The sequence below is a fragment of the Notolepis coatsorum genome, assembly GCF_963971535.1.
Source record: "Notolepis coatsorum genome assembly, chromosome: 19".
NCBI classification, from domain to species: Eukaryota; Metazoa; Chordata; class Actinopteri; order Aulopiformes; family Paralepididae; genus Notolepis; species Notolepis coatsorum.
The window spans coordinates 58104738-58128976 of NC_140183.1; the positions used below are offsets into that span (position 1 = coordinate 58104738).

General features: G+C 47.5%; 1 protein-coding gene across 1 annotated transcript; it reads left to right on the plus strand.

Annotated features, from left to right (window-relative positions):
• Window positions 1–18204: 18204 nt before the first annotated feature.
• Window positions 18205–22894, plus strand: osgin2 (oxidative stress induced growth inhibitor family member 2; the record flags this gene model as incomplete). The annotated part of the gene is made up of 5 exons (XM_084336043.1): window positions 18205–18292; window positions 19425–19561; window positions 20458–20649; window positions 21261–21352; window positions 21700–22894. Exons 1-5 carry the CDS (start codon window positions 18226–18228, stop codon window positions 22892–22894), a joined length of 1683 nt encoding a protein of 560 aa, XP_084192169.1. The 5' UTR covers window positions 18205–18225.
• Window positions 22895–24239: the final 1345 nt, after the last annotated feature.

Consider the following 24239-nt stretch of genomic DNA (forward strand, 5'->3'; position numbering starts at 1 on the left):
TAACCTAGGTGGGTGGGGAACAACCAGGATTTCACTGTCTGCGACAGAGTTGGAGAACTATCTGACTCTCTCCCTCTCGCGGATCACACACACACACACACACACACACACACACACACACACACACACACACAAATGGAGCCATGCTGCCGCTTGTGATTGGTGGAGGTGGGACCAGGCGATACAACTGATTGACAGCGGAGGCGGCGAATGGAATGGCAGATGGCACTCGGATGCAGAATAACAGCCAGGCAGTGAGCCAGGTAGTGAGGGACTCGGGAGAGATACAGTAGAGCGAAAGTCAATTAACGTTGATGTCAAGATGGACAGTGGAGGAAAGAGAAAGGGTGGAGGAGAGAGGGATAAAACAAAGAAAAAGAAAGGCCCTTACAGGAGATGCTGCTAAATCCGGCAACATTTATCAAATGTTTTCTTGCACCAAGGTCAAGGAACCAGCAGGTTAGTCAGTGATAAAAATAAACATGTGGGTGTTAGCTAGCTAATGTTACCATGCAATGCATCATCTCCCCTGTCAAAAGCTCAATGTTAAATCTGCCAAGAAACAAATAAATAATTTAACCCTTGTGTAGGAGCCAAAGCTATATATTTAGGTTATTGTATTATATGAATGTTTATATGTTTATTTGTATAACCTTACATTGAAACGGCATTAGGAATATTGATTGGATTTAAATAAAGTCATATGAAACCGTCTTATTTGTCATAATAGAACATTCTTGAACATTTGTGATGTCACAGTATGATGTCATAATCAAACATTCTAGAACCTTGGTGATGTCACCGTATGATGTCATAACCAAACATTCTAGAACATTTGTCACTATCTACACAGTATATCAACAGCAGTGTGCATCTTGAAACAGGACTGAACAGGACTGAACAGATAGACTAAACAACATAGACTGAAGCCTGCATTTCTCAACCAAGGTGCCAAGCCTACCGTTTTGCTGTGGAAAGAGCCGGCAAGTTGATTTTACGGCTTTCCAGTGTGGAGGAATTTTCATGCGTCGAGTCGGCTGTGATTTTGGAGACTGGGAAAATACAGTTTTCTTATCTTGTAGTAGTAATTGTTAGACTAGAAGTCTTTATTTGTCATGCAGTTTTAACACACACACGTGAGATGGGCGACTCACAGGAACACACACACACATGCACTGAGTCGCCGATGAAATGTCTCTCTGCACTTTTCCCATCCCGTTGTCCTTCCCCCCATGGGCAGCCGGGAGCAGATAGGGCGTCAACGTGAGCCGCGCCCCGGGGACCAATCCATGTGCTCCTGTCCGTCTTCGTCAAGGATGCCACAGTGTTAGTGATCTGTTGTGCATGTTTTTCCATTGGGTTTATCTTATCGGGGGGGAAACCCTTGCGAGCACGGGGAGAACATGCAAACTCCACACAGAAAGGCCTGGGAGATACCCCACCTGAGTACCTGGCATCATGGAAACCTGGTCCCCAAGCGGGAATCGAACCCTGGACCTTCTTGCTGTGACGCTACAGTGTTAACCACTACACCACCGTGCCGCTCGTAGTGACGTGAATATTTAGGAAAGTAGCTTTAGGAACCCTTCTGTAAAGAAAGACTTCGCTGTGGAAGAGAAATAAACCATTTGGATATCTTTGTTTTACACTGGAGCAGCTGTGTCTGAAAACTAGTGTTATACTCTTACCATATTAGGGGACTAATCATGACATTTATGACATACATGACATACAGATATGCAGTACTATTACATTTGTGACATACAAGATATGCAAATATACAGTACTGTTAAACAGAGATCCTACCAGTAAATATATGACTATACCTCAGAGCACCACAGCCCACTGCTTCCTTTAAAAGAGGACTTAAAACGTATGGTTATTCTATAACTCTAGTTACATGATACTGGCTGAGCGTCTTGCTCTGCTACTGAGATAACCCCTTATCTCCACGCACCTGGCGTGCACGAGAAACAAAAACAAATGCACCCACTTGCACGTGACCGCGCCACCCCCATGCGTCCCTATATGACGCCGGAAGTGGTCACGCCTCACCCTTCCCAGTTCGATTTCCATAAGCGGAAAAACCTCCAAGGGACCTCAGGGCGCTAAGAGCGAGACGCTCAGCCAGTATCATGTAACTAGGGTTATAGAATAACCATACGTTACATTTCAACTGGCGGCGCGTCCCGCTCTGCTACTGAGATAAAGGGCAGAGCGGACGCGCGGCCCGACAAATGCACCCCCTGAGGGCCTGTAAGCCCCAGCCAGGGAGGAGGGGAGTCCCGTCCAGCCGCCCGTCCTAACGAAGGGGGGGAGGCAGTAAACTCCACCAAAGTGCGAAAAGGGGGAAACAGGCACCCCTGAACGCACAGCACAGGCGGGACCACGTGTGACACAGCACCCCGCGGTCCACACCCACACACCCCTGCTAGCCCACCTGATGGCGGGATGCAGGAGAGGTCCCGGACCTCAGGACCGCCTGGGAGACAGAACCCCCAGTCATGTCCATGAGGTAAAACCTAACGAAAGGACCCGGGGAGGACCAGGAGGCCGCAGCACGGATGTCCTCCACCGAGGCCCCCCCTAACAGGGCAGCAGAGGCCGCCACACCACGAGTGGAGTGCGCCCTGACGCCCCCGGGGGGGACCTGTCCAGCCAACGTGTAGCAAAGGGCAATGCCCTCGCACAACCAATGTGACAGGCGCTGCTTGGATAGCGCCTTACCCGCGCGAGGACCACCGTAACAAACAAACAGTTGATCAAACAGGGGCACTGGTGGGACTGTCTGCTCGCAAACAGGTCCACCGTGGCCTCCCCGAACCGATCCCAGACCTGCCTGACTATGTCTGGACGTAGTCCCCACTCATCGGGATGAGGACCGCCCCGCGACATCACATCCGCACCCACATTCTCCCTGCCGGGGATGTGGAGAGCCCTCAGGCTGCACAGATTGAGAGACGCCCATAGCCAAAGGTCGACCACCGCCCGGTGCAGACGGGGGAGCATACTCCTCCCTGTCTGTTGATATACGACGCTGTCGTCGTGTTGTCCGTCCTGATCAAAACATGACTGTCCACCACAAGGCGGCCAAACCGCTTGAGGACCAGAAGGACGGCCTTCAATTCCAACACATTGATATGTAGAGCAGACCGGGCAGCATGGCAATGCCATGTGCCCCCTACTACGTGGGCTCGACACGTCCCCCCCCATCCCGTGAGGGAGGCGTTGGTGAAGACCGTGACGTGTGATAGCCTGCTGCCCATGGGGACCCCGCTGGTGAGGGCACCAGGTCTCCCCCAGTGGTCGAGATCCCCCAGTATTAATAATAATAATAATAATAATAATTAATTTAATTTATATAGCGCTTCTCAATAACCCGAAGTCGCTGACAATAGTCGGGAGCAAGAGTACAAACAAAGAAATAAAAGCAAAGAAACAAAAACAAAGAAACAACAAAGAAACAAAACAAAAGGAACATGAGACCATGGGGGGAACAGGGAAGACAGCATGATAGCACAAAAAAGACTGGAGACAGACATCAATCAGGTTGGAAAGGTGGGGGGGTTTATGGGTGGGGGGGGTTGAAGGCAAGGGAGAACAGGTGGGTTTTGAGGCGAGCTTTGAAGGTGGAGAGTGTGGGGGAGTCTCTGATGGACTGGGGGAGGGAGTTCCATAGTTGGGGTGCAGTATGAGAGAAGGCCCGATCTCCAAAGTTTTTAAGTTTGGATGTCGGGACAGTGAGGGAGGCAGTGGAGGAGGACCGGAGGGAACGGGTGGGGCGGTAGGGAAGAAGGAGATCAGTCAGGTATTGACACGGGAACCGTCAGCCGCTTCCACTTGTCTCTCAACGGGTCTATTTTCATCCTGGAAAACCACCTCTGTATCCTCCTCATGAAGAGGAGGCCAAGAGGGACCACAGTGTGAGCAGATGCCATCATACGGAGCAGGCGCATCACGGACAGCACCGTAACCGCCCTGCCAGGACGGAACCTCCTGAGCGCGCCGAGAATATCCTCCCGCCGCCTCTCTGAGAGCGTTGCCCTCATGGGCCCTGAGCTTAGAACCAAGCCCAAGTACTCCACCTGTTGACTGGGAAGAGGAGTACTCTTCTTCCAGTTCACAGCAAAACCCAGGCTGGTGAGGTGTTCCACCACCTGCCTGGTATGAGACCTGGCGATCTCCTCTGACCGGCTGAAGACCAGAATGTCGTCGAGGTAGAATCAAATTTGTATCCCCTGACGACGCAGAGGGTCCAGCGCGGTCTCCACGCACTTGGTGAATGTGCGAGGAGCAGAACGGCAGCCTCTGGTACTCGTACGCTATGCCCTGAAAAAGGAAGCGTATAGGAATTTCCTGTGAGGAGGGAAGATCGGGATGTGAAAATACGCATCCTTCAGGTCTATGGAGGTGAACCAGTCTCCCATTCTGACAGCGCTTAACAGGTGTTTGATGGTCAACATTCTGAACCTTCAGTGGCGGCTAAGTGGCGCAGTGGGCAAGGTGCTCGCCACTAACGCAGGATATGCTGGGTTTGAGCCCAGCTCTCGGCGTTGCTTCCGGATTGGCTGGTCGTTATTGGCAGTATTAGGGGGTGGGAAAGCCGGTGGGTGGGGATTGGACGTTGTGGACAGCGACTCCTACAGGTCGGTTGGTGCGCCTGTACAGCAGAATCAGGAAGTATCGGGGGCAGCGTGAGCCTCCCATGTGTTACTTCTCGCCACTGAGAGATTGCGCTGTGCAGGTGAAAAGATGCAACGGCTGCCTCCTCGTGTACCGGAGGGGACACGTGATGCAAGGCTTTGTCCACATTGCAGCCGACCATGTTCGAGACAGGGGAGGGTAGAATTGGATTATACGAAATTGGGATGGGAGAAAAATAGAAAATGGGGAGAAAAAGTAGATAAAAAAAAAACATTCTGAACCTTTTCGCCACAATCAGACGATTGAACGCGGACAGGTCCAGTATAGGTCTGACACCTCCCGATTTCTTGTGCACCAGAAAATACCGGGAGTAAACACCACACATCGCATCCTCTTTTGGGACCACGAAGATGGCCTGCTTCGCCAACAGAGATTGGATCTCGTCGGCCAGAGCTGTCACTGCTGCGGACCCTGACAATAGGGTCTGTACCAAACCCAAAAACGGAGGGTGGGGTTGTGCAAACTGTAACACAAGCCCCTCCCTCAGCATTCTCTCCATCCACCTCGACATGGCACTCCTGTAACCATACGTGATGATAATCCCAAAGCGCACTCGCCGCCAACTGGCGCTGGTCCACCAGGAACCGTAGATAGGAGGCCCGGTCCCACCCGCTGTGTGTTGCCAACCCTGGACTCGCCAACCGTGCAAGCAGGGTGTCTTGTGGAGCCGGGATATCGCACCCTGACTACCAACGAGGCAATCGCACCCAAGGGGGAACCCCGACAGAAAGGGCCGGTCTGATACGGGGGGAGCGGCCATCACCCCTGGTGACATAAGCTCCCCCGCTGAGCATCTTCCCGGCATAGACTGCTGAGGATAGCCTGCTCTGCAGCTGGACATGCAAGGTGTGTGGTCCCCACACTGCCCGATAGGGTGAGTCCCTAGACACCGTAGCCCTGTAGTGATATTACTACCACCCAAACCACGCATGCCTGACTGACCACCGCCGGTGTTCCGGTCGGGGGAGGCACTGACGTGATACCTGGCCTGGCGAGGGCGGGCTGGGGGAACTCACGCTGCGACCTCCTGGGCCTAGAGTTCCCCCTCTGACAACCTTTTTTAGATACAGGGAACCCTGCTCCGTCGACAGACACAACACCAGGCTCACCAAACACAGACGCAGAACGTGTGGTGTGGGAGCCGCTTGACAGCACAGCATTCTCACGGACAGACCCAGGCCTAGCTAGCAACTGGGTGTCAGCCCCTGTCCCCATGAGAAGCAAAATGTGGGGCCGCTTGTGCTTCACTGGAAGCACGCGGCCCGCAGCCAAAGGGAACAAATCAGAGGCCTGTGTCCCGTAGCGTAGCGGGGGGGAGTAACCGGAGAGCGTGCTAGACACAGCTAGACGGCGATGTTTTTTTAGGGCGTGCTTATCTAATGTAGCTGATCCCTCGGCCGCCGAGGCTGTCGGCCTTGTGATCACCGGTTTTCTTTGTGCCCAGGGTATCTCAGGCGGGGGAAACATGGCCGCCGGTCGGGGGCCTCGCCACAGCTGATGGCCAGGCCGTGCTCTCACCTCTGGCTGCGTGGTGTGGGGCGGTGTGGGGCCCAGGTCAAATACCGCCCGCGCCCCTGCGGACAGACCAAAAAGTCCCTCTGCGGATAAGGGAGCCCTGAGGAGGGGAAGTCTTCTCTCCTCCTCAAGGGGAGACTGTTCCAACCAAAGATGCCTGTGAACAAGTGTTGACAGCATCCTAGCCCTCCCTGCAATTATAGCCTGCGGCTGGGTCAAAAGCTGTATAACCTCAAAAACACGTGCAATGTTTTTGACATCGGCTGGCCCTAAGGCCCCACCACCTGACACTATTTTGGACAGAAAAGCAGCCAAATGAGCAATGTTATTGGTTGCTGCTAAATTCCGTCCTGCGGCAGTATAAGCTTCATCAGCCCACTCAGCCACCTGCCGGGCCGACTCGCCCTCTGGCGTCGGCTTCCGGGTGGGATACCGTTCAACCATGCCAGGGCAAAGGGCCGATGCTACCTGGCCCTCTAAGCACGGCACACCTGCCTTGCGCCCTGTCGTCAGCCCATCCACCCGTATAAAGGGTAAATAAGCCTCAGCAAAAAAAACCACATTAGACACCGATTGACCTTCAGCAATGAAACGGTTAAGAGGAGGGAAGAGTGGCGACAACCCCGCCGGGGTACATGGGGAAAGGCGTCCCAACATTGTAGCATTAGCATTAGCTGCGCGCTAGGATACTTGGAAAAATACCCAAAAGAGAGTCATGACGACCATGTTTTCCCAAATATCCCGCGGCCCGTACCAATACATCACTCGTTTGTCTCACGAGACAACGAGCAGTATTACCCATGCTAGTATCAATGCCTGATAACGCAGGCCCTACCTGTGCATGACTTAGCTCGACTGCTAACCGTTGCGCGACGTCCCTCAGTCCGCTGTCACGAGACGAGGAAAACCCAGGACAGGACCGCTGCGCTGTTAGGATGTGCCGAGAAGGTTCCGGGGGCTGGTGAACTTCTGGCGAATTCCCAACATTGTGTAATTTCACCTTACGCTTCATAACAATCTCCAGTTCAAGAAGTGCATCTGAGCTGCTTCCGCTTGGAAACAAAATGAGGAAGGGTGAGGCGTGACCACTTCCGGCGTCATATAGGGACGCATGGGGGTGGCGCGGTCACGTGCAAGTGGGTGCATTTGTTTTTGTTTCTCGTGCACGCCAGGTGCGTGGAGATAAGGGGTTATCAGTAGCAGAGCGAGACGCGAGGCCAGTTGAAATGTAACATACCTCTTCACGAAAGCCTTCCCTTAGTTTTAACCTTTTTATACATGCCTTGTGTGTTTTATCCCTTTTTTATGCTTTTATGTGTTGCCTATGTTTCCTTTTTTTTCCACTTTTTCTTCTCCTGTTTTTCTGTGTTTTTTTCTCTCCCATCCCAATTTAGTCGTTATGCCAATTCCCCCCTCCCCTTCCTGGTCGTTGCTCACATGTGCCCCCCACTGGTCGGTCTAGGGAGCCCTGAAGTCTATCAGATGCTTCCTCCGAGACATAGGAGACAGCCAGCAGCATCGTTTCACCTGCCAGCGCAGACTCTCATTGGTGAGGTGTAATGTGTGGGAGGTCACACTACCCTCACCATCTCCCTCCCTCGCTGTGCAGGCACCCTGACCGACCTGTAGGAGTCGCTGTTTACAACGACCAGAATACCACCCCACCGGCTTCCCTCCCGCTGCGCCACCCAGCCGCCTAATTGCCTATGTTTTTAAAGTCTGTTTTTACTCTGTAGCACTCTGAGATTTGGTTTCCAAATATATAGTGCACTATAAATCGAATGTATTATTATTATTATTATTATATACATACGAGGGGGAGGGAACTGTACATTAAGATAAGATAATCCTTTATTGATCCCCTTGGGGAAATTCGGGTGTCAAAGCAGCATGGGGGGGGGGGTAGTGCATAGCTTCACAGTACAAATACAATATAGTCATATAAAATATAATAATATAAAATATAATAATGAATTAGGAGGGGTGGGGGGTGGGAGTTCTCCAGGGGAGAACTCAATTTAAAAGTTCTTAGTGTACGCACTACCATGTGGAGTGAAACTGTGGAACAGTCTGAATGTGGTGCTAAAGCAATGTCCAGATATGAGACAATTCAAACTGAATTATAAGGAAATTATTTTCACGAGGAAGGGATTTGACATTCACAGGTGTTTACATTTTAATTTTATTTCTTTCATGTTTTACATAATTATATAATTTTTGTTTTGCATATATATATTTGTTTTGTAAGGTTTTAAATTAGTACACATTTGAGTAGTTGAAAAGGGGTAAGGTTAAATAAGTGTATAAAATAAAAGTCTTATACTCCTTTTCAAACATGTAAATTGAGTTACAGTATGTTTTGTTTTTGTTAATTTTTTTCCATTTAATTTCTGATCAATGATTTGTTTTGATTTTATATTGTCTGTATTTACATGTTCTAAATAAAGATTTCAAATCAAATCGGTCAGGACTCCCTGGAAGAAGAGATCTTGTATCTCAATGGGACCTTCCTGGATAAATAAAGGATAGAGAAATCACACTCCAGCCCAGTAGAACAAGTTGTGGTGAAGGTAGCGACGGATCTCTTTAACAATTGTCTGTATTGAGCTGTACTGTATTGTACCCATTCTGCAATCTGTTAATAAAGTTTTCAATCAATCAATCAATTCTCCATAGAGCCCCTTCGTATGCCCAATGCAACTTATGACTGACAGGTGGGCGTGTACAGTATGTTTGGCGCCCAAAATCGTAAGTGGTCTCGCGCACTTGAGAAAATGAGTCATTTGACTTCAGTTTTGATAAGTGAGTTAACGTTAGCTAGATAAGTCGATACATTACTACAATTTGAGCAGTTATCCGTCTTACTTGTCAAATGATTTACCAAGTAATGTTACCGTTAATTAACATGAGTTGATGATAGATAGATTTCTATATATTTTACACAACCGAGGAACGTTGTGTAACCATCGTTTTTCTTCAACAGGCAAAATTAGCAACATGGCATTTTCTCACGGATGAGATAAAACTGGGAACGAGGTTACATTAGATGAGGTGAGTACTTTTTATCATCAGCTGCCAGTTTGTGTGTTTACAATAACATTAATGCTATAATTCTTCTAAACATTTAGTAACGAACAGACTAGATCAGTGGTTCTCAACCTGTGGTACTTGGGTACATCATTATGCCGTTACTGCTGTCGGATTAGACTTTATTTGATTGGAAGAAGATCCCTCTGTAAAGAGTTGGGATTTGATGCAGGATATCGGGGATATTATGCTAATTAAATTTTTATTTTAACTAACCCGGCCGCAAATTACCTGCAAACAATAAAAATATTTTAGCGCAAAACTAGTGTGTGTGTGTGTGTGTCTGTGAGAGAGACAGAGTGAGGGGGAGAGAGGGGGAAGAGAGAGGGAGAGAGAAAGGGAAGGAGAGAGAGAGAGAAAGAGAGGATAGAGATGGAGAGGGAGAGACACAGTGGGGGGGGGAGAGAGATAATCTGACAGACAGAGAAAGAGACACTTATTTATTTGTTTGAACTGTATTATCCTTTGCCTGTTACACGTTGTGCATGTGTGTGAGAGAGAGAGAGAGAGAGAGAGAGAGAGAGAGAGAGAGAGAGAGAGAGAGAGAGGGAGAGAGAGGGGCAGTGTGTGAGAGGGAGAGAGTGTGTGTGAGAGGGAGAGAGTGTGTGTGAGAGAGAGAGGGAGAGTGTGTGAGAGAGGGAGAGAGTGTGAGAGAGATGGAGAGTGTTCATTCAGAGAGGGTGTTTGAATGAAGTACATTTGCTGAAATACAGTTGTTCTTCATTTTCTCACTTGCTATGTATGTTAGTTATTATGTTCTCAATGCCCCTGACATAACTTAAGTAAACATATTAGGTTAGTTATCGTATACACAGTTTGCTGAATGGAGAGAAGAATGGTGAAATAGGCTTTCCCCCCAAATGAGTTGGTAGTCCACAACAGATATTGAATTAACCCATTGTTTTATTTCCTGAGGCCCAAGCGGAGAAGAGTAGCACACATACAGGGATTAATCATTTAACAAATATATGAATACATGGTTTCCAATTCTCTGGTCTATTACAATGACCTCACAGACTTAAAGGTGACATGCATTATAAATGTCTTTTTTGAGTCTCTAGCATTGTATTATAGTAATAGGAGTTAGTATCAATGTGTTTTTGTGTCTAAATACCATATTGGCGGATTGCTCTCATTCAGCTCAGACCATTTCCTGCTAGATTTAATTAGGTCATTCTGATTTGAGGCGCATGCTGACGTCGTGTGGCGCTGGGTAAGCGGACAGTGATCCGATTGGCTCTGTGGTTGTAGCGCACCAAGCAGGGTTTGACAGAGCGAGCGAGAGAGAGAGAGAATCAGATAGACCCTTGCGACAGAGCACACATACACACTGTGCCGCGGCGCTACAGCTGAAGTTATTATGAAACGCACCAAACGGGGTTTGACAGAGCGAGCGAGAGAGAGAGAGAATCAGATAGAACCAGGGGTAGGCAACCCTAGGCACGCGTGCCTGCATAGGCACGCGGGGGCATTTTCATAGGCACAGGGGGCAGCAAAAAATAAATAAAAATAAAAATAATAATTTTTTATTTATTTTTTGAAATATTATAGTGAAATATTTTGCACTGTTGTCGCATGTATCTTGTTGAAATCCTCCCACAGGTTCTTTTTACTACCACATATTTAATTGAGACCCTTTATTTGTTTATTATTTCAATTTAGCTGGAAATACATTGCTACATCATTCAGTAACATTTGCAGAGCCTTATAACAAAAACATTATTACGGTCACCATTGTGACCAGTGGGATTAATCAACAAATTTTATTATTTATTTTTCTATTTCATTGAACATTGCACATGTTAAAAGCCATTTTTTTTACTCAAAATGTGAGTATTACCAAGTCAACTTGTGTTCTTAAAACAATGACAATAAACATCGTTTTATTAGGTTGAAATAATGTGGTTGTGTACTTATTTTTCTGTTAACTTATTATGGATTGAAAACTGAAAACCTTAATGCACAGTAACTGAACTTAATATTTTTAAGTTCTGGTAACTTATTATTATTTATTTTTTTACAGTGTAGTCTTGCGATCAATCAAAACTTATTTACACGATATACCTCCAATTCACCCTCCATTCACATCCTGGTGTTCTCCTGGTGTTCTCCAATAGGCCTGTAGGTGGAGCTATGACAGCACACGTACAGTACACAACTACACACACCGATGGTGTGTGATGTGTCCAAAAATGGATGGGCAAATGTGAGTGAAATGGTCGCACTGTATGCAGCTGTTTGTCTGCATTGCATCCCCCCCCCCTCCCCCAACTCAGATTTAGGGTTGATACAACCATCATAATAATATTGTTAATAATAACAATAACAATAATGATGTAATAATGTAAAAATTATCATTAAAAAGACCTGATTATGAGAAAAAATATTTACGATGCATGGAATATTGTTGAGGCACACTAGTTACAACTATATTTCAAACAGGCACTCCATGTCAAAAAGGTTGCTGACCCCTGAGATAGACCCTCGCGACAGAGCACACATACACACTGTGCCGCGGCGCTACAGCTGCTCCCGAATCGAGAGAATGAATGAATTAATGAATGAATTAATTAATGAATTTATTCACACACACACACGATACATTACATGTAAGTATCCTCATGTGATATAACAATGACGCAAATTGTGTGCATGTGCCAGGTCTCCCAAGAAGCTATTTAAAGCTTTTGGAGGGAGCCTGAACACAGATATAAACAGAATATAAACAACAAAACAATAAACAAAAAACAAAACAAAACAATACAACGTGGGTAGGTTTACAGGTGTGTATACTGGACAGTAATTCAGCACTAAACAATCTGCACTGCACTACTGCCATTGTGTCATACATGAAGCTTGCAGTGGGACAAGAACTTGTCACTTTTTACATTTTACATTTAGACAGCTTTACTGCAGCACATATTTACTGTATTGTAGTGTAAAGTAGTGTTACAGTAAAGATTTGCCATATTTACAGTATGGTACTGTACTGCAGCATTTTACAAGTGGGAAGCACTGTTATTGTACACTACAGTAATATGGGTTACTGTAAAGCAGTATATCTCATGTTTGCTGTACATTACTGTAATTTTACTCTGAACCACATAGGATTGCAAGACAACCTTGCAGAGGTAGAAGAGGGCCCCTTTTTACTCCGCAACAAGAGGAAGCCATTTGTGCAATGGTGATTGCAAACAATGCCATAAGGTTGAGAGAGATACAAAGCGCTGTTATAGAGGATGACAATATCTTTGGGAATATTGAATCTGTTTCAATCGCTACAATTGACAGAGTGCTCAGGGGAAATTAAATGCGCATGAAACAATTGTAGTACAATGTGCCATTTGACCGGAACAGCGACAGAGTGAAGGAGATCCGCCACCAGTATGTACAAGTAAAACATTTACTGTGTTCTATGCATACTCTAATGTTCAGTGCTGTAAACTGGTTACTTTGTGTAGTGCCATGCAGTACACTTACATGACAGTTCATACTGTACAATATGTTGTCCAAAATGCATTATGTTACACAGGAAAAGTTTATAGTTTTTCTCTCTCTCTCTCTCTTCTGGGATAAAGCGTGTACCAGGGAACCGCTGCACACATTATACGTTGATGAGGCAGGTTTCAATCTGGCAAAAGGTAGAAGGCGTGGAAGAAATCACATTGGACAGAGAGCAACCATTGATGTCCCAGACCAACAAGGAGGGAATATTACAATGTGTACAGTGTGTACAGTAATGTGTAACTGTAGATGTCAAATGGCTGTGCAAATAGTGTTTAGTGCTGTCTTGAGCATTTTCAGGTAGTGTCACCAAGATCTGACTTTTTTGCATTGGAAAACACTTAGAGTGATCTGTCATAACGAAAACATGGCAAAGCCATTTGACTATCTTGTTCATAAACAATGGTGTCAGGACTTTTCATTTTGATGACACTGACACTTTCATTGCATCAATACTTGCTTTTGAAGAAGGAACTATCCATTTTGAGCAAGTGACACGCTTTTGCAGGTTATCAACTAGGTTTTGCAGTTTGTACTAATTGTTTTGAGAAATGCACTAACTGTTGTGCAAATGTAAATAGTGATGTGAGAAATGCAGCAAAGCGACTGAGAAAAACTGTAACGTCAGCAAAACGGTCAAATCAGAACAGTTTAGTTGAGTGAGGGAGGATCTCGTGAACTCGAGACTAGACTGATGAGTCAATATGGTAATTAGAGACACAGACCCATTGAACCATGCTAAACACCGAAAAAAGCAATTTATAATGCTGGTCCCCTTTAAGCACTCCCCACAACCCAAATGGAATGATCCCCCCAAACATTTTAAAATGAAGTCCATAGTCTTCTGCTCCTTGCAGTCTGACCCCTCCTTGTTTTCTGCTCCTAGCAGTCTGACCCCTCCTTGTTTTCTGCTCCTAGCAGTCTGACCCCTCCTTGTTTTCTGCTCCTAGCAGTCTGACCCCTCCTTGTTTTCTGCTCCTAGTCCTAGCAGCCTAACCCCTCCTTGTTTTCTGTTCCAGCTGACCCACACTTGAGAGAAGCCCTACCACTGTGAACAGTGTGGGAGACACTTCAATCGGTTATTGCAATGTGTGGGAGGAGTTTCAGGCATTCTAATAATCTGAAGACACACAAGTGTGAAAGTGAGCACTCAGAGCTCTAGGTTCAGTCATGAGAAAACAGTCAGACATGAACACATGATAGATAGTTAGTTAATTAAAAAACGTAATTCTTACAGAAGCTGATATCTATCTCTTTTTATGTAATCTCTTTGTGTTTGTCTGTATTTAACATTAGTCAACATTTGTATCTATAGCACCTTTACCTTGCTCTCTCTCTGTCAGTCAACCAGTCAGTCAGTCAGTCAGTCAGTCAGTCAGTCAGTCAGTCAGTCAGTCAGTCAGTCAGTCAGTCAGTCAGTCAGTCAGTCAGTCAGTCAGTCAGTCAGTCAGTCAGTCAGTCAGTCAGTCAGTCAGTCAGTCAGTCAGTCAGTCAATCACACACACACACACACACACACACACACACACACACACACACACACACACACACCCACGCACACACACACACACGCACACACACACACACACACACACACACGGCTATACATCCAGCATCTTGAATAGTAAATGTATGAAGCTGATTGATTGATTGATTGATTGAAAACTTTATTAACAGATTGTAGAATGGGTACAGTACAGTACAGCTCAATACATACAATTGTTAAGGGGATGCAGACCAGAGAAAGACTTTCGTCTTGTTTACATCAGGGTCCCCCATTTTCAATTCATCGTAACATATGTGACATACATGACATACAGATAGACAGTACTGCTACATCTATACATTTATGACATACCAGATTTGCAATTACAGTACTGTTTGTGATACAAAAAGAGTCCAGAAAGAAAAGAGTATATACATTAGATGTAGAAACTACATTGGATTGGGTAGGTGGGGGTGGGGGGGGACTGTACATTGGAGGTGGTTGGGTGGGTGGGGGGGGGGGGGGGGTTGGGTAGGAGTGGGGGGGGGGGGGTTGGGTAGGAGGGGTGGGTCGTGGGTGAGGGACACTGTACAACTGTACAAAGCTGTTGAAGTGGATGACTATCTATCTATCTACATAGCCAAACCCAATCCAAAGCAGATTTACCTCGACCTAAAAAAGCATATTGCGCTGCTGTGGCCAAAGCAGCCTGAGAAAGAGAAGGATAAGGACATCGAGGAGCGCTCTGCGTGGTGCGCCGCCTTGGCCGCCTTGGCCGCACACAGTGCAATAAGATGCTGCGAGCAGCCGGGGCTCAAACCAGCGACTCCTCTGCGCTTATGTTCACCGCGAGATGCGCATGATGTGTGCGCTCAAACGCAGCCAGCAACCCGAGGTTTCTTTCTCTTCCAGAAAAACACAAGAGAATACCTGGCTGTATAAATTAGACGACATTTCATTTTCAGATGTGAGTATACCGCAGGTTTGTTTGTGTACCGCAGGGTTCGAAAGAGAGAGAGAGAGGGGGGGGGCGGGGGGTATTGGTCTGGTCTCTCTCATGCACGATGACTTTAGCGCGATAGGTCCTCCCACCGGCCGTCTGTCTAGCCTATATATACCGTTAGAAACGCGGCCGTCGGCCGTAATAAGTGGAGCACATTGGGAGATAGAAAGATAACCACACCGCGGTAAGTGACCAGGTTGCTGAGAGATGCTGCTGCTCTGTGGGGATGATAGCGCGGATGGCTGTGAGTGTGTTTGACCTAAATTATGCTGCAAGGATGATGACATAGCCGCCGCTCGCATGTGCTCCTTATTGTGTCTTGGATGGGCATCATGCCTCCTCAGTCTCCTCAGACAGTTTATATCTGGTATGTCATAAATGTATAGATGTAGCAGTACTGTCTATCTGTATTTCGTGTGTGTCATATATGTTATGATGAATTGAAAATGGGGGACCCTGATGTAAACAATACGAAAGTCTTTCTCTGGTCTGCATCCCCTTAACAATTGTATGTATTGAGCTGTACTGTACTGTACCCATTCTGCAATGTTAATAAAGTTTTCAATCAATCAATCAATATATCTTTGAGTGAGGAGAGAAGTGGGGGAAAATAGCTAGGGGTCCAAAAACGCTATAGCATGGACTGTAAAGCAGGTGGTTATATAATTTTATTTCCTCCTCGAGTTAATTGATATATTGGCTACACGCGACCTACCTGAGTAGAAACACAGCTTCATTTTTAAAATAGACACTCAGGCTGCTATACCGCAATATAAGCCTATACATTGAGATATTGCTCTAGTCTAGAGGCTGTATTTGAAGGCCTTCCCTATCAATTCTCAAGAAAAAAAGCCCCTATATCAAAATGCAATCATGTTTTCAGACAAACAATTGAAAAGTTCAATACGCCTAAATGATTCAAGTTATTCAATTAGTAAAGTCATTCAACTATTAAAGTTATCTACTATCATTGAGACATTGAAATGTAAAAATAATAATACTAATAATAATAACAGCAAATTGTATTCTTATATTTATGTTTCCCCAAAGGAATGTAACTAACGTGTTGTAGTGCACGGTGGTTGGCTGGGCTGGCTATTATTCTAGAAAGTAGGGTTGCGCGTTCTCTCACACGCAACAAACACGCACGCACACTGTCTGCTACATAGGCAGATAAACAGTACAATAACCCAAACACAGAGTACCGGTAGGCTGGAGTAATGTCGTTTCGTTTTCCAAATTGAAAATAATTTTGCATCAGTTTCAGATGATGAGATTGATTAGAATGAACAGCATTTCAGTGTTGGCCTCACACACAACAGTAACATATCAACATTTCCATGATTCACATGAAACCAATTTACATTAAACCTATTATGATGTGAAGCAAGTTAGCAACAGATGCATATTTAATGCCAAGAAATGCCTATTTTTTACTTCCTCTTGTCTCTCATTTATTCCTTTTACTATCATTCTCACTTGTACCCTACTGTAAACAGGTCTACCTAGTGACACCGGTGCTTGGAGTGGAATGACACAGGCCCAAAAGCTCAGGGTGTGGAACAAGAATCACACCCACACCCCCATTCAGGTTACCTGCAGGGATTACATAATAAAAGCGCAGGAAATAGTGAAAAAAATGATCTTTGGTTTTTCACATCTCTCGTTGGTCCTATATACATATTAGGATACTCCTCGTCTTTATCTCTCAATATAAGTTCACTGACTTAAATAGAGCAGTGGCGTGGAAATGCCAGTTCAGACCTGCCAACCGCGGGGCACGATATCATCCAAAACAGGGGGGCAGGCGATGTGTGGATACCCAGCGCTTTCACTGAAAAGGGTAAACAGCGCGATGCCCAATGAAAACCAGCCGGCTTTACAGGGCAGACAAGAGGAGGGGGAGGCTGATGAGGGGGGGGGGGGGGGAATGAGGCGTTGGGAGTATGTGTTGGGAGTAGAGAGAGAGACATGGAACTCTGGTGTGAAGGGCCGTGAAGGGAGTGTTTGGGTTGCAGGGTTTAGGCCGGCGGGGACCGTGTTTGGGTTGGGGGGCGGCAATGGGGCAGGTGGGTGGCGGGTCACTGATGCAGGCGGGGGGGGGGGGGGGGGGTGTTTGCGCGGGAATGTGGGTGTGTGTGTGTGTGTGGGGTGGGTGGGTGGGTGGGTACGAGCGAGAGGGAGGGGTGACAGTCTGGTCCGTCAGCAATGCCAGGACCACATTCCCATTCTGCCGCCCGTGAAAAGGGGCAGTAAGGACATCAACAGTGCCGGCGGGATTAGGCTTCGCTCGGGAGGAGTGATCAGGGGGGATTTGGCGCCCGGCGGGGCACACAATGGCACTGTCGCATAACACACAAACACACACTACACATTCTCAATGGCACAGTTTCACAACAGACCTGAGCCGACATAAATGTGATTAGAACTGCCCCTTTTGTTTGGGGGAGGCGGCAGCGGAGTTAACGTGGCTAGCCTATAGCCCCGCGGGCCGCGTTGGGCGGCGCGGAAGGGGGCGTGTGGATGTGGCGGGACAGCGGAGAGAGAGAAAGGCGGGGGGCGCCGCGTGTTGTGGCGGCGGGGTGCATGCACGACTCGGAGCCTAGACAGGGGGGGTGGGCCGCGGCTGTGTGTGGGAGAGAGCAGCACAATAACAGGATGAATAGAGGTTGTCAGCTGATGGGTAGACGGCAGTAGGATCCACACTACCGTAAAAACAACAACAGTGAACCCGCAGACACAAAGAGAGCTGGCCGGTTTGAACCTGCCTCGTCTGATCGGTCCCCAGAAGTGGGGAAGCTCTACAAAAAAGAGGACAAAGCATGGCCGTGCCTTTGCTCTTAGTTTAGAAATGTAACGGTCCTTACTCTGAATCATCTCCACCTTTCTCTCTCCCTCAGTGCCGGCTCTGGCCCTGGCTGCAGCCATGCCTCTTCTGGAAGAGACCACTCTGCCCCAAGACCAGCCACTCACCCTGCCTGTGGTCATCATAGGTGGGTCTCATTCTGACCTATAAAAACTCTTAACCACAGAACTCGAATGCATGGAAAAGGGTCTTTCCTTCAATTGAGCTATCTCAAACCCGGCCTCTTTTCTTCGATCCTCCCAATCACAACTGTCGCTTCCCTCGGACAGAGGAGGATCAAGGAAAGAGGGCGGGTTTTGAGATAGGTCGATTGCTTATCATATAGTCATCTCCTTTATTGATTGGCTGAGAGGGCTTCCGTAGAATTTGATAGTGGAGTTGTGGCGATCAGCCCAGTTCCATTTGTCGACGGCGCACGTGACTCAAGAGATTTAGAATTATCAACACGGCGGTCAGTGGAACGTATAAGCTGTTCTGAACACCGGTTTCCGTGACAACATCATCAAACATTCTATGGCAGCCCATTTGAGGTGAATCCAATTCAGCAATATACAATGGGAATGGCCTTTTCTCTCCATTCAAACCATTTACCCTGTCAGCCTATGTGGTTGTCGTAAATACAGACATTCAGAACTCTCTTCCATCCTAATCCCATCCAAATACAACAAAAATGATAAAATAGTGTCTTGTGCAATACTTCGTTTATAGTACTTTCATGACCGTATCTTTTTCTTCAGAGGGATTTTTTTTTATATTATCTTTTCCCCCCTCCTTTTTCCGATTTTTCTCCCATCCCACTGTTAGTCCTTATGCCAATTCCCAACCCCCTTCCTGGTTGTTGCGCACCCCCCCCCTACTGTTGGTCCGGGAGGCCGGAGACTGTCACATGCTTTCCTCCGACACATGTGCAGCCAGCCGGCAGCCAGCCTGGCAGCGCAGATTCTCACCGGGAGAGTGTAACATGTGGAAGGTCACACTACCTTTCTCCAGTCCAGATCCTACCCTCGCTGTGCAGGCGCCCCGACCGAACTGTAGGGGTCGCTGTCCACAACGCCCAGGACCCACCCACGGCTTCCCTCCCCCTAACTCAGCCAAACGAGTTAGTATAGCGATCAGCTCAAGCCAAGGCAATGCTGACTCTCCGGGAGTCGAGACCGCAGCCTCTTGCATTGGTGACGAGCACAATCTCCGCTACGCCACCTGACCGCCTTCATGTAATGTTAATGTAGAATTCCCCTTATACTACTATTCCTCTGTAGGCAACGGGCCATCAGGAATCTGCCTGTCATACCTGCTGAGTGGATATAAACCCTACCTAGACACAGGCACTGTGCACCCCAACCCAATACTGTACCGCAAGCTGCAAGAGACCAAGCACCTCCCCATTACTGAACAGGTAAACACACGCATGCACACACACACACACACTGTACACACAAATACGGGCGCACGTGCACACACACACACACACTCTCATACTCACTCATAAACTGCCAGAGACCAAGTGCCTACCCATTACTGAACAGGTAAACACACACGCACGCACGCACACACACACACACACACACACACACACACACACACACACACACACACACACACACACACACACACACACACACACACACACACACACACACACACACACACACACACACACACACACACACACACACACACACACACACACACACACACACACACACACACACACACACACACACACACACACTGCAAGAGACCAAGCACCTACCCATTACTGAGCAAGTAAACACACACACACACACACACACACACACACACAAACATACAAACAAACAAACACACACTCTCATACTCACTCATAAACTGCAAGAGACCAAGCACCATACTGTATCACAAAGTAAACACTCATAAACTCGGGAGGAGTGATCAGGGTGGCGGGGCACGCAATGGCACTGTCGCATTACACACAAAACACACACTACACATTCTCAATGGCACAGTTTCACAACAGACCTGAGCCGACATAAATGTGATTAGAACTGCCCCTTTTGTTTGTTCTTAAACTCAAGTGATGTAAAGCACCTACCTGTCACTGAGCAGATAAACACACCAGGTGTGCACGAAGACACACACACACACACACACAGACACACACAGACACACACACACACACACACACACACACACACACACACACACACACACACACACACACACACACACACACACACACACACACACACACACACACACACACACACACACACACACACACACACACAGTCACTCAGATGCCTCTCCCTGCAGGACCTGGAGTACCTGAGTGAGGGTCTGGAGGGGCGGTCCGGGAACCCCGTGGCCGTGCTGTTCGACACCCTGATGCACCCCAACGCCGACTTCGGCTATGAGTTCCCCCCTGTCCTGCAGTGGAGACGGGACAAGCAGCACCACATCCCACACGTGGTCCTGGGGAGGGCGACACCGGGGGGCGCCTGGCATGTAAGTTACTCCTAGTCATTCTTTCCAAGTGGGTGAATCGACTCCTTGGTATTTTTTTCACTCTCTATCGAGACAGCGTGACGTCTAGAGGAGGAGACAGAGTAGGGGAGACAGAGTAGGAGGAGACGGGGGAGAGTTGGTCGTGGTGTGATTGGGGTGCAGGTGGTTCCAGAGGCAGGGTTCTTAACCACCACTACACCGTCTCTAGGGCAGTTACTCCTGTTCTTTTACCCTTCTGTTCTCACTGCCCCCCTTCACAGCCACAGCTCACACCGCCATCACTCTGATGTTGTCCATTGGTGATTATACCTTCTTTAAAATCACCTGGCTTTGCCACTTCTTCTTCTTCTTCTTCTTCTTCTTCTTCTTCTTCTTCTTCTTCTTCTTCTTCTTCTTCTTCTTCTTCTTCTTCTTCTTCTTCTTCCTTCTTCCTTCTTCCTTCTTCTTCTTCTTCTTCTTCTTCTTCTTCTTCTTCTTCTTCTTCTTCTTCTTCTTCTTCTTCTTCTTCTTCTTCTTCTTCTTCTTCTTCTTCTTCTTCTTCTTCTTCTTCTTCTTCTTCTTCTTCTTCTTCTTCTTCTTCTTCTTCTTCTTCTTCTTCTCCTCCTCCTCAGGCAATGGAAGGCTCCATGCTGACAATTAGTCTTGGTATCTGGATGGAGCTTCCTGGGATTAACTACCGGGACCTGACGAATGGGAAACGCAGGTATTGACAGATAACGAAGGGATAGAAGGGTTGAAAAAGACAAGATTCCCCCTCTCTCCGGTTGCGGAAGAATTCTCTCTACGTCCATAGCCTCCGGGGGGGAATTCAGAACGGCTACAGTAATTTCACTATGCAACATAACCCACAATCGTAAAATCGAATTCATAGATTTCTTTTGAATTTTGTGCTTGTAAAAAAAAAAAAAAAAAAAAAAAAAAAAAGACTGTTAAAAAATTGCGGTTTAAAACAAATTTCTTTCGGTTTTACAACTGAGGCCACAGCTATAGAGAAAACTCCTCCGGGGGACAAGAGGTGAGTTTCTGACGTCCTTCTCTTCTCCTCCGCAGGAGCGTGACCAACGACAGGGCCACCCCCGAGGAGATCTCATCCTACTACCGCAACTACGTGAAGCTGATGGGTCTGCAGAAGAACTTTGTCCACAACACCTACGTGACCTCCGTCCAGAGACTCTGCCGGGGCCACGGAGAGGACACTTTGGAGAACGGGAACAGGGAGGGGGGGGGCGGAGGAGGAGTGGGGGAGGAAGGGAAGGGGGATTACGGTGGAAACGGTGTGGACTGTGTGGACGGTGGAGGTGGAGGAGGAGGAGGAGGAGGGGGGGCTCTCTGGGAAGTAAGAGGGTACCAGCAGGTGGTGCAGGGGGACACCCACGTCCCTTTCTGTCTGTTCGCCGAGAACGTAGTTCTGGCCACCGGCGCGTCCGACTCACCAGCTCGGCTAGGGGTGGAGGGGGAGGAGCTGCCGTTCGTGTTCCACAGCATCTCTGATCTGGGAGTGGCCGTGAGCCAGGGGAAGCTGGGTGCAAACTCCGACCCGGTTCTGATCGTGGGCGCAGGATTAAGTGCCGCAGATGCGGTTCTGTGCGCGTGCAACAGCAATATTCCCGTTCTGCACGTCTTCCGCAAAAACATAGACGACCCAGACCTCATCTTTAAACAACTGCCCAAGACGCTGTATCCAGAATACCACAAAGTCTACCACATGATGCGCTCCCAGACCCACGTCGGCACCAACATGGCTGCTAACGGACCCCAGGCGGTCGCTTCCTCCGTCTGCGGCAAGATGTGCTCAAAGCCCCAACACGCCACAGCTAACATGGCCGCCAACGGCGGTCCAAGCCCGTTCCCCGCCTACACCAGCCTCCCCGAGCACTGCGTGATGTCCTTCCAGTCCGACATGAAGTGTGTCCTGCAGGGGAACCACTCCCTCAGGGCCTTCAAGATCTCCATGGCCCTGGTGCTGATCGGGACGCACCCCAACCTGTTCTTCCTGAAGGGACAGGGCCAGTACCTGGGCCTGGATCCGACGAAGCCCATCTCCTGCAAGCAGAACCCCATCGACATCGACCCCTACACCTTCGAGTGCGTGAAGGAGCCGGGTCTGTTCGCCATGGGTCCCCTGGTGGGGGACAACTTTGTTCGCTTTTTAAAGGGCGGGGCCTTGGGCATCGCTTCCTGTCTGCAGAAGAGGCTGAAGAAGAAAGGCAAGCTCATCACAAACGGAGGGAGCGAGTTCATTTGACGAGAGGAGGGAGACAAAGGGTTCATATCTGCTGCAAGAACTGTGTCGGCTGTAAAGACACCCAGTTACAAGAGCCGTTACCAGCAGATGTAAAAGGTGAAGGGGAAAGCAGAATGGTTTTTAAAATCTTTTCATTGTGTATGCAGTGTTTTCTTATCTAAACTGAAGCTTTCTTACCATTTCTGAGAGAAGACAATGTGAATGGATGCAGGCTCATTAGTCATAAAAGAAAACAAGACAGCGTTTTGTCTGTCTTGTCTGACTTCATTAGAAGTCCCCACGAGTCCAAGCTGCAGTGTGCCAATGTTTCTTTTTTACAGTCATATCTGTAACCTCCTCATTACACTGACCTTATTTTCTTCAGGGCTTTTTTATTATTATTTGTTCACCATGTGTCTTTCAATACAGTCCAAGTCTACTTGATATCTACTGCTCTTCTCACACTTATAAAATCAAGTTTTCACGTTTAGCACACAGGAGATGGAATCGTCACAAGAAGCCACTCGTCTAATTCTCAACACCTCCATCGATGTTTCTTCACTCCCGAGCCTTTCATCAGCGACAATCTCATGGCCACTATACATATAGACCTGTTCGCTGTATTCGCTGTATACGACTCAGAGCGGGATCCACAAAGGGTTTGCGTGTTTTTTTCCGACGGAAAGCCGGTGCACATCGCTTTGAAACTCTGTTTGGTATCCACAGAGGACGCGCAACGGGTGAAATGAGGTGGCGCATGCGTTCCGTCAGCATTGCATCCGGTGCAATTGGCACGTATTTAAATGAGGTAATATGGGCGGAACATGTCCCCTTTCTATGCAAATGAGCCTCGTCGGAATCTGCTCTGTATCCACAGCGGCCCGCCCCAATTGCACCGACCAGTCAACGCGACGCACCACGAAAGATAGTGACAAAAACACAGGACGCAATGTGTCATGAAAATACAAATTAAGCAAGCTCCACATTACGAATTAAACTAAATACAATACGAAATGAACGGAATAAAATACGTTATGTGCATAACGTATTTTTTACCATTAGTATTACGCTCATTTTGTATTGTATTTCGTTTACTTCGTAATGTATAGAGCTTGCTTAATTTGTATTTTGTGTCTATAGTCCAACGCACACGGCGGGCGATTTTTGCCAGGCAACCGACTTTTTAAGCGAGGCGACCGACAGAATTTAATCGCTTCCATTGTTATGAACAGAATGAAACAACCAGTTTCTCTCTCTCTCTCACAGACACACACACACACACACGTCGCTCGCCTGCCATGTGCATTGGCTTTATGCCTAATTTCTGATTTATTTTTCACTTCCTGATATCTGCGAACAGCGCTGT